The following is an 18,834-nucleotide window of genomic DNA, read 5'->3' on the forward strand; positions in this document are numbered from 1 at the left end:
CGTTAACGGCGCAAGCTGTGAGCTGAGCTTGCGCTGTGAGCGCACGAACCTTTGGTAATACTGGGCCATACCAATGAACGAGCGCAGCTGCGTCTTGTCGCGAGGCGGTGGCATCTGCTGAATCGCCTCCACCTTCCGAGGGCCTTTCAACAGCCCCTCCGGCGTGATGATGTGCCCGAGGTATTCCAAGCGCTGCTTGAAGAACGCGCACTTGTCTCTGTTCAAGCGCAGGCTGCACACTTCTAGCTTCGTCAGCACTTGGGCAATGTTCGCAAGATGCTCGTCTGCTGTTTTCCCCGCAATGAGCAAATCGTCCAGGTAGGTTTGAGCAGGCAGGCCAATGCAAACCTGATCCATGGCTTTCTGCCACAAGGCGGGGGCCGGAAGCAATCCCAAAACAGAGTTGGGTATATCGATAGAGCCCTTGACACGTGTTGATTGTCAAAAGGTCGCTACTCCCGGGATCCACCGGCAGGTGAAAATATGAATCACGCAGATCAAGCTTCGTGAAGTATCGACTCCCGCCAATCGTGCATATATGTCATCGATTGACGGCAGTGGATATTGTTCCACGGTGAGCCCCGGGTTAACCGTGGACTTGAAGTCCCCGCACAATCGGATGTCTCCATTCCGTTTCAGCACCGTGACGACCGGGGTGGCCCAATCTGAGTACGACACCCGTTCGATCACTCCACAGGCCTCCAGCCTATCCAGTTCACCCTTGACCTTGTCCCGCAGAGCATACGGCACCGGTCATGGTTTACAAAAACGAGGAACCACCCCCTCCTTCAGGAAGAGCTTTGCCTCCACACCCTTGAGTTTCCCAAGGTCGTCGCAAAACAAACCTTGATGTCTTTGAAGAATCTTCTCCAACTGATCCTCCCATCGGCTCGGCACGGATTGCACAAGGTGAACGGTGGCCCAGTCTAGCCTGATGCGGGTCAGCCAGTCTCGGCCTAGGAGAGACGGACCCCTCCCCTGCACGACGTACAACGGAAGCGCGGCGACCTGGCCTTGGTACCGCACAGACACGTCTGCCATCCGAACTGGTGTTATCTTCTCGCGGGTGTGCGTGAACAGTGTGAGGTCGGACCTGATAAGCTTCAGGTTGTTGAATCTACGCGTGGTCTGTTCGCCGATGATCGACACCGCCGCTCCCGTATCAACCTGAAACGTGATCGCCGTGTTGTTCACTTCGACTTCCACCATCATCGGGCGCGCCGCCGCAGGACCAATTGAAAACAGGCCCATCAACGGCTGCCGGTTCCGCCCCGGTTCGCCGAGGTCACCTCGTACATCGCCGTCCATGACCTTAACGGTGGCCAACGCCCCTCGGCACACACGCTTCAGATGACCCACCTTGTGACAACGTAAACACACGGTGCTTTTAAACGGGCTCACACGGCGCAGGTGTCGACCTCCGCATCCCAAACACTTCCGCGGGGTCACCTCGCCGCTCGTGCGGCCGTGCGGAGACGTCCGGCCCCGACCCGCACCGAAGGTCGTGCGTACGTCCCGGGGCGCTCACGCCACCGCGTGGGCCCCCGGGCCAACCGGCATGCCGCGGCCGGTGACGGCCCGAACATCTCCGAGAGTCTGCTCGACAGCTGTAGCAGTATCGACCTCCGAGGTAAATGTAATGGCTTCACCCTTCAGCCGTAGAACCGCCGAAACCATTTTTGCATCTCGCAAACCAGAAATAAAACGATCTCTGAGCCGAGCTGGACGCTCCTCTGCCGTGAACTTGCAGGCCACGGAAGAATGCTTCACTCGCGCCACGAAATCAGCGACGCGCTCCTTTGTACGTTTCGCGAGGCGATCGAACTGGTATCGAGCCAGCTGTAATGACTTCTCCGGCACCATGTGTGCTTTCATCTTCTGCACAATGTCCCGAAACGACAGCCCGTCATCACTGGGCTTGTCCGGCGCCACCAAATCACTCAGCAATCGATAATGTTCCGCCGATAGCGAGGCGAGCAAGATCGACTTCTGTTTGCTCTCGTCGACCACATCATTCGCATGGAAATAGCACCCCAACTGTTCTGAAAACAATTCGAAGTCATCTCCGACGAAAACGGGCACATGTCCATGCGCAGTGACTCGTCGATCAACCATCCTCGTCGCCAATTGTGGTGTCCGAGGTGCAGCAGAACATAGAGGGTGAGAGCGTAGCAGTAACTCCACTTTATTGCCCGACCGTATGTACATCAACGCCACCCCTAGCGGGCGAGTCATGATACACGAAAACCCAATCACTTGATACAGCACACACTTCACAATTAATATGGTTGTTTGATATTTTCAAAAACCACAGCAGTCATATAGGATGAAGGAATAGTTTGTCCAAGGAGACAAAGATGAGCTTTTTGACATTGCAGTGCAAAATGCCCTCTCCATAATCGACATAATTGTGCCAACTTGAGGAACCCCTAAATATCATGGAATTTTGTTCATTTTTGACCTCGAAGTTCTTATGGGGTATTGGAACAAAGGCAAAATCAGGGAGCAGCAAAAATCAAACTTTCATTTTTTTGGAACACCCTACTGTATAGTGTATATTGCATGATGTTTATAAAACCAAGTTTGCCACGCAAATTGGATCTTATGCGCAAATTGTGAACATCTTCAAAGGCCTTGAGGGAACTCTAAATATTTTTATAATGGGCTAATTTTTGGCATGCAAGGATATTTTAGTATAAAGAAACTTTTTACATGTTGGCACTTTGTGATGTTAAAACATTCATTTTGGGGGGGGGGGGGACACCCAAATTGGCACGCCCTAGCCACTTCCAAGTTATTTTCCAGTTTGTAATATATATATATATATATATATATATATATATATATATATATATATATTGTTGCGGATTCGCGCCCGCCGGCGTGCTGACGGCCACGTAACTCGAATCGTGGCACGTCGCCCACCGGACGGACAATCCAGTCGTGACCCTCTCGGACTAACGCCGGGAACCAGTCACGGGTGGACCTTTCGGTCTCACCGCGATCGAGCCAATCAGCACCCGCGTGGGATAGGGTTGCTCGCCAAATTCGACCTACCTAAGTACCCACACGGAGGGTAGACCGGGCGGTCGCACCTCGCCGCAGGTCGACTTCGGACACGGGCCACTTAAGCGACCCGTTCCGTACTATCGGGATAACCGAGCGGTGTTATTCGTCGACCTCGACGGTTCGATTAATTATCGGGCGTATTCAGCCCACTACCAACCCTTTACGTGAAGCAAGATGAGGATTCAATGAAAGAAATGACGAAGCGAAGCGGGAAACAGTTCAACACAAAGCACATTTATTCGCGATGAACGGAAAGCGCACATATACAATTCCACCAAAAGCACACAGAAAAGAAAAACACAATGCAATTTACACAAAAAGCAAATGCGACAATGCAGATCTACTACCGATTACGCGAGCACACGGCAACACTTATACAATTTTACTTCACAGACGGCGCCGACAACACATACCTAAAACCAAGGAAAAGAATACCCTCAAAGATGAGGCGGGCCTGAGGCCGAGACCGGGTCGGGCCTACCCGTCTGGTGATGAGACGCGGAGCGGCGATGGTGCCTCAACTCCGCGGGCCTCGCGGGCAGTGTCTGGTAGGGGGTGGGAAAGGGGCCCCCTTGGTCGCACTATCTCAGCGCGGGGGAAACAGGAGGGGGTTGCTGATGCTCGGGGTATAGAGGATTCCTACTCTGCCTCGAGTCCCGCGACGAGCGTCTCCACCTCGGCCAGGTCGCGCTGTCGGCCTCCCTGGGGTGCAGCTCCCTGCACGACGCGAGCACCCCCTCGTCTGCCCTCGCCGCCTCTCCACAGCTCCGTCCCCTCCGCTCCGACTCCAACGCACACGACGGCGACCAGCTCCTTTTTGCTCCTTCTTCCCAACTCCACCGCCCGCGAAGTCTTAACTCTCTGTTCACTTGACTGACGAACACGGTCGCTTATATCAGCCCCGTGGCTTCGCTCTCTCATCTTTGACCCCCTCCCTTCGACCTTTCACCTCGCTCCCCATTGGCCCGAGAAAAAGTGGGCGTGAATGCTTTTTGATCCATAAATTTGCATATATCGATCGCCCTCCAACGCCCTGGGGGCGGGGCCAAATCGCCCCTCGCTCACCGATTGGACGGAACAAAAGTGGGCGTGTGTCGTTTTTGATCCGTTTTTGAAGTGGAAAATCCGTGGTTTTGTACACGCTGTTCGGCGCGCGCCCTGCACGAGTCCAACACCGGTACCCACAAGCGGCGCAAGAACGGTGGCGATGCGACGGTTGCGAGGTGTGACGTGAAGCGGCGCCGCGGTGGGTGGTTGATGTTGTGGTTGGTGATAACAATGGCGGTTGGTCCAAAATAAAGATAGTAAAAGAAAAACGGCTATCCTGAAGAGTCGCAGCACGCATAAATGACATGTATTCCCACTAGACAACGGGTTTGGGCCTAACTACACATGTACTTACCGAGATATCTCACCTAAGGGACCTGAATGGTGGTTTGCGAATTTGGTAACCACAACACTACCCCCTCCCCTTTTTACAGACTCGTCCCGAGTCGTCAAATTTTCGTGTGCCATCATGTGTAGTTTTCCCCTAGTACATTTTACCTACGGATCCCTGAGTGCGACATTCATGGTACTCGTGTCCCCAAAATAAATAACCTGAGGGCTGCGTAACTACCTAAACAAACTCACTCACACGGACGACTTAAATAAAATTGCCGGCGCTAAGACAAACATGCCGGGGGCACACTCATATTTACAGTACATCTTACCTTAACTTACAAATTTTACACTAAACCATGGCCCAGGATCATTGAACTCTGCAAAAAGAAAGCAGTTAGCAGGGAGCCAGGCTGCTCGCATGCAGTCTCTGGCTCAAAACAATGCAGGTGACAGGGAACGTGGCTGGCTGCTCACTCGCAGTCCAAGGCCTTCCTTTTTGAACTGAACGCAGTGAACCACAACGGTGCATGGGCTGCACAAACGCAGTCTCCGTGCCAGCTCAAGTGGCACACGCAATGAACACAACGAATGGATGGATGAATGGATGGACGCAAACACGGTGCACGGGCCGCCACTGCAGGCCCGTGTTGTAGCTGCCAACGGGGCAGTTCTCGCAGCTTGCAAACTGTTGCCTTGACCCTGGCGCACATGGCAATGAACAGGGGGGGGGGGGCAAAGCAAAAATTGAACGGGGCTGGTGAACAGGGGCAGTGGGCATGGCATGGCAAAGGCAGCAGGCAAGCACAGCCCGCAGAAGAAGGCCGCTGCAGGCAAACACAGCCGGCAGATGAACTGGCCGGCACAGGCCTTGAAGAAAAAACAGCCAGCCGGCAGATGAAGTGGGCCGGCACAGGCCTTGCAGCACAGCAGCTGCAGACGATCCAGCCGGCACAGGCCTCGCAGCAAAACAACAGCTGCCGATGAAGTTGGCCGGCACAGGCCTTGAAGAAAAACAGCCAGCCGATGAAGCTGGCCAGCCTTTGCCGTTCAGTGGAGGTTGGTGGAGGGGGTGCGGTGGTGCTGGCCACTCGGAAGGCGGGCTCGGACCTACCTACCTGTCTCCCTCCCAACCTATCGCCTTTGCCTGTCACTGTACATACCCACTCCCTTAATTTGTCAAACCCCAATTTAGCCCCAACTTATTTTTTTGTTGTTTTTATTTTTACTCCCCCACTATAAATCGTCCCCTAACCCCCTTTATCGTCCTTGTTCGGCTAACCTATCCTGTCACCTAGCCTACTCCCAACCCCTACGTTCCCTTCCCGGAGGGGAATAAGGGAGAGCTAACGTCCTGTGTCGAGGCCCAACGAAGCCTCAGAATGGCCTCCCCAGAGTTCGGCGATCTATAACCAAAGTGGGTCCAGCGGCCCACAACGACAGCGAGGGGATGGATGGTGCGGAGGGGTACATCTCCTAATCTACCCTATCCATTTAACAGTTAAACTACCCCGGGGCTTTCAACAAGCGCCTCTCGCTTAGACTATTGGTTCTAACAACCCAGATTCCCGTCGCCTGTGTTGGTGTCCTCACAATTTCGGGCCTCGCCCCCCAATTTTCTCTCCGTGCCCTCACACGTTCTCGTGGCTGGGACACGTGGCTCCCTCTGGCAGGCACGACCCTCTGCCGAATCTCCCGCTATGGCACCCCCGGGCACTACACTGCCTCCGAGCCTACCAGCTCCCTAACACCGGGGAGTGCCCCCCATGGCACCTCCCCTGAAACGCACACGTGGCAGGCTGGCTTCCCGGGCCCCTTTCCGAGGGTCACCCATGCCCACAACACTGCCCACGCGGCTAATGGCGCCCCGGGCCTCCGCACCAAGCAGGCGCACCCGTGCCCACTACGCTATCCCGGCCCCCCATGGGCCCTTGGCCTACCACGGCCGACTAGCCTGGTGCCCGGGGTACCCACTCAGCGATACTCACCTTTCGCAGCCACGCTCCCAAGCCCGTCAACAGGGCTCCTGCACCCCTCCAAATGGGTCTCGAGCCTACTTTCCCACCAACAACAAAACGACCTCCATTTTTCAATTTGACTAACCCAGCTAACTCACTCTACCCTGACCCCGGGGTCCCTTGGGCGGGAGTCACTCCTCCCCCCAATCACTCATCACACCATGCATTCCCCATTCGCTCCACACACACACACAGACCCGCTGGCCTCACTCACTCACCAAGCACATGCTTCCACTTCACTCACCAACTCTTCAACACACACACCACTGAACTCTGCCATCCTTCTAACTACCTTCCCTAACTAACTCGTGCTCCCACGTCGTCCCTTAAACTACAGCACGTTCCTTTTAACACTACGTAGCTAAACTACGTCCCCACTACACATTCACTGTCTGTCACTGTCTTCTAAATAATCCCATACTCCATTTCCCATCCTAAATCTGGCTAAATCCCTCTACCTAATCCATTCCACGGACTCCATGAGGACTTACCCCTGCCCCATGAAGTCGGTCTAACTAAGCTAACCCTTCCCCCTAACTAGTTTCCATCCTGTGCCCAGGTAAGGGGGTCTTCCACCCCTTGCCCAGGAATCCTGTGCACCCGAAAGTGAGGCTTGTTTTTTTTTTTTTTTTTTTTTCATGCGCAGCACCTGCGCGGCAACTCAGAGCTCGCGCACTTTGCACCTGCCCGTGACGTCATGCAGCTGCACGTGTTCCTCGTCCCTCCTTGGATGGTACCATCCGGCCGGGATACCCCTCCTGCCGGATTCCAACCACAAGTGCAGCCATGACGTCACCGTGCGCATAATAAAAAAAAACACAAGCCCCACGTCTCGAGGGGTTCCCCACGCGAACACATGTGCTTTGCCCGTTGGAGCCTCACACACACGATCGCGTGGAGAACCCGTCCGGTCCAAATCCATTTACCTGCCTTAACTTTGTCCGTCCGCGGGATCGGCAAATCCACCGCTGGCGTTTCCGGACCGGGACGTCACTCTCGCAAGCGAGCACGTGGCGGTCTCGTGCGTTGCACAGCACGAACCGTGTGCTCACTGCTGGGTGAACCCGGCACGGTCCCCGAAACAACTACAGCCGCTACTCGGCTTTCTTTCCTCCCATGTCGCCGTCGTCGCCATTCAACCCACGCACACCTGCGTGTTACGACGCACACAGTTCACTCCATCACATTCACACCGGGAGACGCGGCTGCGTGCTCCCGCATGCCAACCGACATCTCCCTCACATACCGCTCTCTCACACACACGGTCTCCCTTGCACACAGCGACCTTGCACACGGCCGTTCACTCACGCGTGCGGGGGCACTCACCCGCGGTGCCTCACTCGCACTCCGTGCCTCATCCACACACGCGGGGGCACTCAACCGCGGTGCCTCATCCACACTCCGTGCCTCATCCACACACGGCGTGCTGGGAAGCACGTACTCCGGCACCATCGCCACCACACCACTCACACACGGGGTCGCTTCCACACACGGGGACGCACTCACGCCTTGCACCACACACACAGGGACAACCACACTGGGGATTCGTGTCCCCACAAGGGTCTCCGGGGCCTCTATACCCCCAAGCTCTCCAAGCACCCGTTCGCAGCACTCCTCCCCTCAACCTCGCAAAGCACGACCGAACTCACCTGGTCGTGACTCGCCTCAAGGGGGCATACTCCCTCCCCTCGTTCCTGGAGGAGGCCATCCAGGTGCTCGCACTGGGTCCCTACACGCTCCGCGAGCTCACACCCATTGTCCTCCACTACCTCCGTGTGTGTGTGTGCGTCACTTACTCCGTCTTCATCGTGCAGTCTTCCCTCTATCGTTCCCATCTCCCGTGTCTCTGCCAACTCTTCACCCTTTACCTCCCTTGTCTCAACTATTATTTCCGTTGTCGTCATTTCGTGTCTCGTCTCACACGTTTTGGTCTCCCCATTTAATTTTTCCCTTTTGGTCACCGTCGATTCCTCTGTCACGACCCTCGCCCAACACGCCCCCCGAATTATTTTTTTACCCGCCTCCACCGCGGGCCTGTCAGCCGTTGCACCCCCTTCCAGCTCGTTTGCTCCTACACGTGGAGTCGCCATTTCTATCTCCCTGGTCACGCCCTTCATGCCTGCCTGCAGGCATCGGCCCATGTTCTGCGTCTCACCCCGTAGCTTTTTCATTTCCTCCTTCATGTTTGCTTCCATTCCGTTTATTTGCTGTGTATTCGCATCCATCTTTTCGTTCATTTGCTTGATCATGTTCGCTGTCATTTCCGCCAGCATGGCGCATAGCTGGGCCATGTCGGGTGCGCTTGGGTGAGCCGTTTCGGCAGGGATCGGGGAAGGGTTTTGGTGGAGGGGGGAAGGGGAGGTGTCATACACCGCGGCCGCTGCCGCACCTATTTCGGGCTCTGGGTTCAGTTGGGCGAGTCCGTGTTCCTGCACAATCAACATTTCCTGCTCGGGGATTCCATCCTGGACCATGGATTCTACACATTCTACATCCATTTCTAATACCCCCGGCTCCCGCTCGCCTTGAGACGCCATCTTGCTTCTCGTGAAGGGTTAATTTAGCTCGCTCGTAATTTGGAGGGAATCGGGGGTCGCTTCTCTCACCCCTGGACCGATTCCCGTGAATTTAGCCGGAGACAGGAGAGCCCGTTTTCCTGTTCTCCGATACCAGTGCCGCGAGGAGGGCGATGAATTTGTATCGCACGACCTGACACCAGTGTTGCGGATTCGCGCCCGCCGGCGTGCGACGGCCACGTAACTCGAATCGCGGCACGTCGCCCACCGGATGGACAATCCAGTCGTGACCCTCTCGGACTAACGCCGGGAACCAGTCACGGGTGGACCTTTCGGTCTCACCGCGATCGAGCCAATCAGCCCCCGCGTGGGATAGGGTTGCTCGCCAAATTCGACCTACCTAAGTACCCACGCGGAGGGTAGACCGGGCGATCGCACCTCGCCGCAGGTCGACTTCGGACACGGGCCACTTAAGCGACCCGTTCCGTACTATCGGGATAACCGAGCGGTGTTATTCGTCGACCTCGACGGTTCGATTAATTATCGGGCGTATTCAGCCCACTACCAACCCTTTACGTGAAGCAAGATGAGGATTCAATGAAAGAAATGACGAAGCGAAGCGGGAAACAGTTCAACACAAAGCACATTTATTCGCGATGAACGGAAAGCGCACATATACAATTCCACCAAAAGCACACAGAAAAGAAAAATACAATGCAATTTACACAAAAAGCAAATGCGACAATGCAGATCTACTACCGATTACGCGAGCACACGGCAACACTTATACAATTTTACTTCACAGACGGCGCCAACAACACATACCCAAAACCAAGGAAAAGAATACCCTCAAAGATGAGGCGGGCCTGAGGCCGAGACCGGGTCGGGCCTACCCGTCTGGTGATGAGACGCGGAGCGGCGATGGTGCCTCAACTCCGCGGGCCTCGCGGGCAGTGTCTGGTAGGGGGTGGGAAAGGGGCCCCCTTGGTCGCACTATCTCAGCGCGGGGGGAAACAGGAGGGGGTTGCTGATGCTCGGGGTATAGAGGATTCCTACTCTGCCTCGAGTCCCGCGACGAGCGTCTCCACCTCGGCCAGGTCGCGCTGTCGGCCTCCCTGGGGTGCAGCTCCCTGCACGACGCGAGCACCCCCTCATCTGCCCTCGCCGCCTCTCCACAGCTCCGTCCCCTCCGCTCCGACTCCAACGCACACGACGGCGACCAGCTCCTTTTTGCTCCTTCTTCCCAACTCCACCGCCCGCGAAGTCTTAACTCTCTGTTCACTTGACTGACGAACACGGTCGCTTATATCAGCCCCGTGGCTTCGCTCTCTCATCTTTGACCCCCTCCCTTCGACCTTTCACCTCGCTCCCCATTGGCCCGAGAAAAAGTGGGCGTGAATGCTTTTTGATCCATAAATTTGCATATATCGATCGCCCTCCAACGCCCTGGGGGCGGGGCCAAATCGCCCCTCGCTCACCGATTGGACGGAACAAAAGTGGGCGTGTGTCGTTTTTGATCCGTTTTTGAAGTGGAAAATCCGTGGTTTTGTACACGCTGTTCGGCGCGCGCCCTGCACGAATCCAACACCGGTACCCACAAGCGGCGCAAGAACGGTGGCGATGCGACGGTTGCGAGGTGTGACGTGAAGCAGCGCCGCGGTGGGTGGTTGATGTTGTGGTTGGTGGTAACAATGGCGGTTGGTCCAAAATAAAGATAGTAAAAGAAAAACGGCTATCCTGAAGAGTCGCAGCACGCATAAATGACATGTATTCCCACTAGACAACGGGTTTGGGCCTAACTACACATGTACTTACCGAGATATCTCACCTAAGGGACCTGAATGGTGGTTTGCGAATTTGGTAACCACAACAATATATATATATATATATATATATATATATATATATATATATATATATATATATATATATATATATATATATATATATATATATATATATATATATATATATATTGGTAACAATGTCATAATGTTTTGTCTTATTCTGGTTGTTTGCCTTCTTCATTTCAGTATTATTAATCACTATGCTATGAGTGATTCTCTTCTACAAATTGTTAAAAAAAAAACAGTGAATATAGACTAATTTTAAGCAGGTGATAATATTTTATGGTCTCACATCCAAACCAGCAGCCAACTTGTCAGCACTTCCTTGTTCTGAAAGTGTTCAAGGAATCCACACATAATTTATTTGAAGCAACAGAAAAAAAACCATGTTGTGATTCATAAAACAGAAACATTGCTCCTGTACACGACAAAAATACAAACGCATGACCTGGAACATTGATCAGGCTTACACAGGCTGTGGAGATGCTGGTTCCCCAGTCATTAAAGGTGTCGACACTGATGTTACAGAAGGCGGAGCGCAGCAAGGGTCTCAGAAAAATCCAAAGCCTTTCGACCTGGAGGAAAAGAAAGCCAGGAAAATTTGTTAAATCATGCAATGCAGTTGATGAGACAATTTGACAAGAAGAATGTACCAAGTTAAAAAAAAAAAGTGAGCACAATATACGCCCGAAAAAGTCTCTGTGACACACACTCGCGCGTGCACACGCACACAATTAAATATTCAAACACGTCAATTTATGATGAACAAGAAGGTATATACAGAATTGTGCAACTACATGGAAAATAGAATCCTGGTTGCCATGGCAACCACTTTAGATGACGAACGTATGTCGCGACACCGTCTCCACAGTCTGTACCTATGTACCAAATTTAAACGTGAAAGTTGAAAACTTTGGGAGTTAGAGTGCGGACAGGAACGGACGGACGGACAGACAGATGACCGGTATCACGTAATACGCCCTGATATATATATATATATATATATATATATATATATATATATATATATATATATATATATATATATATATATATATATATATATATATAAATATATATATATCGAGCGTATAAAAATACATTTAAAAAATAAAGGAGAAGGGCACTCTTCGACATTGTGACGTTGCCAGATATGCCCCCGCCCGCATTATTGCATCATTATAATACTTGTACCAAGTTTGATCGCACCTGAAAATAAGGGAACAAATAAAAGAATTGACGACGACTCTCCTACATAATCCCATCTCCATCTACATAAGTCTTGCATTGAAGCAGATTTCTTCTTCATTTTCGTGCTTTGCTGTACAAGGCTTGTATCTACAACAAGCTAAATTTCACGTTTTGTCACAAAAGACAGTAAATAAAATAACATTGTGCAAACTCAGTTTGGATGAACATTTAAGATGAATTACCAGTGATATGAATCTATTTGGCTCAACAAGAGTCTACAGATATCACTTCAGAAAGAGCTCCTTGATGATTTATCTATTCCTTGCACCATTTATGTCTTCAAGGAATCGGTTCTGACAGTGACAGGAAACCTTCAGCTTATACAAGTGCACGTGGAAAACAACCTTCTCAAAATCCCAGTGCTTTGAGCCTCGAATCATGCCAGCCACAATCTCAGCCAGACATCGTTGAGCGCTCTCATGTGCATCTCCAACAAGGCGTTCTACGTGTGGTCGAAAAACTGGCAAAAAGGCCTCATCAAAATTCCTGAACAAACCCTGGTTACACACAAGAAAAGCACAGTCACAGTGGAACAGGAAAACTTTAAAGATGTTCAGCAGTAGTTTATAAAAACACCAAAATACTTTTGTGCTTTTTCTGAATGAATCACAAAACTCCTTTATTCATTTTATCTTGCAATGATTACACAATTGTTACATTTTTTAAAAAGCATGATCATTAAGGGTCTCTATTTTCTTTTTAATCATCATCATCATCATCATCATCATGCTGGTAGGATGGCTTAGAGGTAAGTATACTTGCCTCAAAAGTTGTCTGGGCTGGGTTTGAATCTCGACCCTGCTATAAACCGTCATCTTGGTGTTTCACCTGTGATTCATCAATGTACCTCGGACGGACATGAAACTGAGCATCCCATCTGCCAGCATTAGTTGGGATACGTTAAAGATCCCACAGTGTCCTTCATGAAGAGAAAGCGAGCTCTCGCCGGCACCCTAGACAAATTCCAAATTTCTGTCATAACTACTTAGTCGAATGTCAGGCTTGGCCAGCCGGTTTGTGAAAGACTTGAGCCAAAAACTTCCCCCAGCCAACCCCACAAGAAAGTCGGAATAATTGTGGCCATTAAAGAATAAATAGAAATCATCATCATGATCATGCACCATGCCTCATGCCCTAGCGTTGGTGCTGTCGAAGCAGTTACGAAGCAACAATCCTGGTCGGGTCACCACTCCAGTTCAGGAAGCCAGGGTAAGAATTTGTAATTTGTTCATCGTGCCAGCTCTACCTCGCATACTCTTCGCGAAGGACATCGGGATATTTAACATCCACCAACTAATGCCAGCAAACGCGACGCCCAGTTTAACGCCCCAGATGAATGGGACACACGTTGAGGTTAGGGTTAGTAGAGGTGAAACGAATCACCCTGCCTGTGAAACACCGGGATGATAGTATATAGCTGGGCCGATATTCAAACCCAGGCTAGGCAGCTTAGAGGTGAGTGTGCATACCTCTAGGCCATCCTGCCAGCCCCTTTCATTTATGAGTTTAGAAAGAGTAGCAATATCGTTTTCAACAGGGTTGAAGGCTCGTGGAGCTGTAACACAAATTTCACACACACACACACACACACACACACACACACACACACACACACACACACACACACACACACACACACACACACACACACACACACACACACACACACACACTTGTCCATGCTCGATCCTTTAAAATGCTGAGCACCAAGCAAGGAAGCAGCACGTACCATTTTAAACTGATATGAAATATTTATCGAATTTTAAATTAATGTGAAATCGGGAAAAGGTTCGTTGAAAGAAAAGGTTCCAGAAATGACCAAGAGTAAAGCATGCAAAAATAACCAAGCTGAGGAGGAGCATTTCTATTAAAAAAAAAAATGTCTGGCCATAAAGGACAAGAAAATAAACAAGAAGGGAACCGACTTAAGCACAACGTTTGAGTAACTTCCTACCTTAAACAAAAGAAATCTCCTTGCATTAAATTTGTCCTTTCCTTTCCTCTCCTCGAGAGTCAAGTATCCAATTAACTTCTCGACGAACTTGGGGTCAGTGAATTGATCGTAGATTGCCTGTTCTGCCTGTGAATAACAAGAGAAATCATAAAATTTTAGCAAATAAAAGATTCTCCAAACAAAAAACTCCTACGGCTCCAACATGTGCTCCGCTGTTTGTTTTTTAAACACCATGAAACATCGATTAAGACAAAGCAAGTCAGGTATCACGTACAAACAGTGCCCTTACGATCAACCAGAAGTGGATTAATAACACTGATGTTACCTCACTGAGTTCCTCTCGACTTCGTCCGAGCTTAGGCTGTTCCGTGTGTGCTTCATAAACTAGCATCTTCCTGTCGGAGAAAGCCAACCAATATCAACCAGAACGAGCAATCAAAGATGGCATACCCTCACCCGGACTTGTTTTGTGTGGTTTTATTGTACGTATTTTGTCGATGTATTCACATTCTAATTGTACATACTTTATTTATAGAGGTGCTCGGTTGAAAAAAAAAACAGACAACGTGTACTATTGCCCACCACAAGGTGGCGTCTGCGGCCTACATGAGCACATTCTGTGCGGACAAACAGACAAACGGACCCAAATGTAATACCCTCTCCTTTGGCGAGGGTAACAAGGGGGTAGACTATAGGCTATGCTTAGCAAACAAGGCTAATCTGGTACAAAAAGGGATAACTACAAACTAAAACAACCCACGGTTAAGAAATTGATGCAGACCATTATATTATAAATGATTCCATGAAGACGCACCTGGGCCAAGTGTAGAAGCCCCAGTGTGTCTTGTTCACAAAGGTGCAGGCATCCCACTGTTGCTGTGTACGTGGCAACTGACTGGAGTTGTAATGCAGCCACCGGTTGTCAGCTCGCTCTCCAGGCTGCAGCACCGTGGTCTTGCTCACACCAGCTACGAGTGAAATAAGAACATCGTGACCTGAAGATCTTGGGTGCCGGACATAACACAATCAGGTTCAGTCGATGCAAGAACGCCACACATTCTGTGCAAAAATCTCTTACCCACAGCATACGGATCAATTTCCCTCTTCTTGTGGGGCCTTTTCATCCGTTTCAAAATGGCTCCCATTGAACAAATGGCCAGCTGAGAGGCAAACAACAACTGCTATTAGATACTTCAGTGTATCAGAGTTTGATTTCCGAGTCAACCGAGTGATAACCGAGATGGCACACCTTCCGAATGGCGAGGGTATCGTGGTTAAGCTTCTGCACAAAAAACCGGACACCTTGCACGGGAAAGGGCCGGTCATCACGGAATAGCATAGAGAGCAGGCAGGCGGCGATCTGCTTGAACTTCCATGGCCTGTGAATGCAATTTATTTTCAAAACCTTTGCGAACTCGATATATAACCCCATAAGTTTGTTAGAAAGCAAGGCTTTTGATGCATATTTTTGATCAATTCAGGAGGAAAGACGCCGAAGAGAACTCACAGGTTGCGATTTTCCGCCAGGTCAATGAGCGTGTTGATGAGATTTTCATATTTCCTGCGCAACAGGTACAACTGTTTTTTTTTTTTTCACACAACAACAGGTATATTTCCTGCACAATTATTTATTCCCGGCAGCTAACAAAATTGTTGTTTTATGCACATCTTGATAAACATTCCCAATTTTACAATAACCATCCAGTAAACAACAATTATTAATTCAATCTCCACTGAGACTGAATTTTTTTTTGGCCTCTGGACACCTAAAGCAGTTCTCATTTCTTTCTTGTAGCCTCTGCAGCCCCAAAGCCTGTTCATGCTCAGTGGGGTTTCCTTTTGACAGTAAAGGCTTCATCGACGTCCAGAAAGCTGCAGCTGCTTCTCTGCATCCATCTGTGACCTGCACAATTCGAAGCCAAATGCATGTTGCATGATTTGCAAACAGAAATAAATAAATAAATAAATAAATTATATGCACCTTATGGAATCACAATGGTAGATCGACATTCCTATACTTAAGGTTGAATTTCCATTTCTCTGAAAAAAAAAATATATATTTAGGACACGTAATGATTTTGGCATAATTATTTTTAAATAATTGATACATCCAAGGTAGTTATGTTGTTACACAATGATAAATGAGGAACTTTGGTGCAGGAGGAGGCCAATCGGCTCATCATACCTGCGCTGCACCAACCTACGTATCGTCACCCAGCCACACACAAGCCAATATACCGACACCACTTTTGTTGAATGCTTTTGACCACAAACGACAATCACAATTTATGTGAAGGAATCAACCTCGATTGTTCTTCACTCACATCAGTCACCAAATTACCATGATATTCAGAAACAGCAAGACCCTGGCGAGTTTCCACAATCGTGTGATTTGTGTAACTAGAAACGACGGCCTCTCGGTGGTGTGTAGAAGGCACTTATCAATGGTTTGTCAGTCAGTGACAGGAATAGGTCTGGTTTCTTTTAAGGTCACAGCATTCATTTTTGAGAAAAAGAAAAAACAGTTCGTTGTTGAATTTCATTTCAAGTTTGAAAACGTGCTTGCGTGCAAAGATGACGATATCAAGAACAATCCCGCCAATTTGCTGCAACTATAGATGGGTATCGGCTGAGACAACTTACTTTGAAATCCAAGCCAATTGTCTCATAGTGTCGTTGGATACGCTCCATAAGATCGTCGAAAAGTCGGCTCGTCGAGGGTTTCTCCAACGAGACACTCCGTGACAAGCCAGCAGACACAATGGCTGGCCAGATCTGACCGATCATGTCCCAATCATGCAGCGTGGCCAAACAAGTCATGCCCTGACTGCCAAACAAGCAGTAAAGGGCACCCTGTGGGCATGCAGTCGCACAGCTCAGTAAAGAATTCTTTAACATGTGCTCAAAATACCGAAATATGGCACAAGGTTAGCGAGTGGTTGGTTGAGGCAATTGAATGCCTCTCGGATGAACGTTCAATAAAATGTTTTTGAACATCATAAAAAGAATGATGCTACAAAATCATAACGTCAAATAAAAGTAGTGTTAAAAAAAAATCAACATTAAATAAACACGAATAACCACACTGTGGTCACAACCTGCAACAAAATCCGGTATAAACAGGCTGAATGGGAAACGTGCATTTAACGCACTCATAAAAGATGAACTCGACACCTCTTATCCATGTCAACCTCCACCACGGTTATATCAGAACGACCCAATTCGTCACACGGTTAAGGATTGTTTAACCCCAACATGGGGGTGTTCAAAAACTACATAATGCTATATTTTTGAGTAATTTACATGACATAACGCTTGATTACGTAATGTAACGTAATATGCAACGTAATGTAGTGCTTGGTTACGTAAGGCAATATGAAACGTAATGCAACGCTTGATTACAGTGCATTCTGACGTGCTGTCCGTCCTGACAGGCTTGATTAAACCTTACTATTATTCGACATAAGATTCGATTTTTCGGCGTCCCTCATCATGATTAACACTCGGCCCAAACAAAGCTGATGGAAATCTGACGCAATGAACCCGGGCACGGTTTATAATGATATAGCATATATCATGCAGACACCTGTACTTTGGCTTTAAATTAATATGGCTTTAATATGTCTGGCCAGGGTATCCCACCTTCCTCCCAGTGTATCCCAGGTCACTCACACCATTCAGTGTATACTCATCAGCGGCCTACAGGTCTAACGTGTTAGGCCCACCAGAAAACAAGATGGCAGCCATATAATTTTGTGTGGGTGACATAGTGGGTGGAGTCAAGCGACAAATGTGGGTGTGGTTCGGCAGCTGTCTGACCAATGGGTGCACATTTCAAAAATCAACCCCCAACAAGAACCTTAACAACAACAGCAGCAACGCGGAGCTATTGTAGACCTGCAACATGTTGTCGGTAAAGAGGAAGGCAGATAAGTGACTTAATATAAGACCATGTGAGACGCAAGTGAGCGACATGGAGTATGAAGAAAATAAAATTACCCCCGTGTGGGAGTGATGGTCATCTCTGCGAGAAAACATATAGCCTCCTGAAGGTAGGGCAGTTTTTACAAACTTTGAAGTCACGTGACACGAAAACGAAAGCGAATATCGAAAATCCGGCCGGATCAAAATTTAGATATTGTCCCATAGATTGATATGCTACAATCAAATTCAAGATCGCTTGAGAAATGTAGGAGGAGATAGATTTTGAAAATCGTCATTTTCGCATTTTTTGCCAACTTTGAAGTCACGTGACATGAAAACGAAAGCGAATATCGAAAATCCAAACTCTCTCTTCTCATCCAAACTCTCTCTTCCTCTTATGTGGCGACTTCAATTGTCATCACGCCAGTTGGCTAGGTGTGGGTACCTCTCTCACCTGCCATGGGACATCAGCAAAAGCTTTCTGTGACTCATTGGGACTGACTCAATCGGTCAACTTCCCGACCCGGATCTCAACCAATGGAACTCCATCTCTTCTGGATCTGATTTTGACAAATTTCCCTGACAATATCTGCTGCTCTTCCTTCGCTCCAATTGGTTCTTCTGACCACGTCCTTGTTAAAGTGGACATCTCTCTGGCTGTTATCAGAGAACCACCTCACCGCCGTCGAGTCTGGCATTTCACTCAAGCCGACTGGCAGGGTCTCCGAGCAGCCATCAAACTTACAGACTGGTCTCCTATCACTACTTTCTCAAACATCAACTCATCTTGGGAATTCTTTCAAAGAAACTTGCTCTCCCTCATGCACAGATTTATCCCCTCTCGTGTTCAGTTGTCTTACCCTTCCTCCCGCCCT

The 18,834-nt window shown here is 49.4% G+C and overlaps 1 protein-coding gene across 3 annotated transcripts in view; it reads right to left on the minus strand.

The window, feature by feature from the left end:
• Positions 1–18,834, minus strand: part of PSME4 (proteasome activator subunit 4) — a 161,734-nt gene that overhangs the window by 40,817 nt on the left and 102,083 nt on the right. For all 3 annotated transcript variants that reach the window (XR_015060010.1, XM_085888095.1, XM_085888096.1), the window contains 10 exons: positions 16,679–16,888; positions 15,802–15,938; positions 15,543–15,596; positions 15,285–15,414; positions 15,114–15,195; positions 14,850–15,003; positions 14,361–14,430; positions 14,036–14,161; positions 12,426–12,578; positions 11,301–11,405 (listed from right to left, as the gene is read on the minus strand). Coding sequence is in view for 2 of the 3 variants with exons in the window: in XM_085888095.1 (XP_085744221.1) it covers positions 11,301–11,405; positions 12,426–12,578; positions 14,036–14,161; positions 14,361–14,430; positions 14,850–15,003; positions 15,114–15,195; positions 15,285–15,414; positions 15,543–15,596; positions 15,802–15,938; positions 16,679–16,888 (1,221 nt within the window). In the remaining variant the exon portion in view is untranslated. The remainder of the gene's footprint in view (positions 1–11,300; positions 11,406–12,425; positions 12,579–14,035; positions 14,162–14,360; positions 14,431–14,849; positions 15,004–15,113; positions 15,196–15,284; positions 15,415–15,542; positions 15,597–15,801; positions 15,939–16,678; positions 16,889–18,834) is intronic.

The sequence above is a fragment of the Eptatretus burgeri genome, chromosome 7 (assembly GCF_056783735.1).
Source record: "Eptatretus burgeri isolate ZD-2024b chromosome 7, Ebu_testis_v1, whole genome shotgun sequence".
In the NCBI taxonomy this organism is placed as follows: Eukaryota; Metazoa; Chordata; class Myxini; order Myxiniformes; family Myxinidae; genus Eptatretus; species Eptatretus burgeri.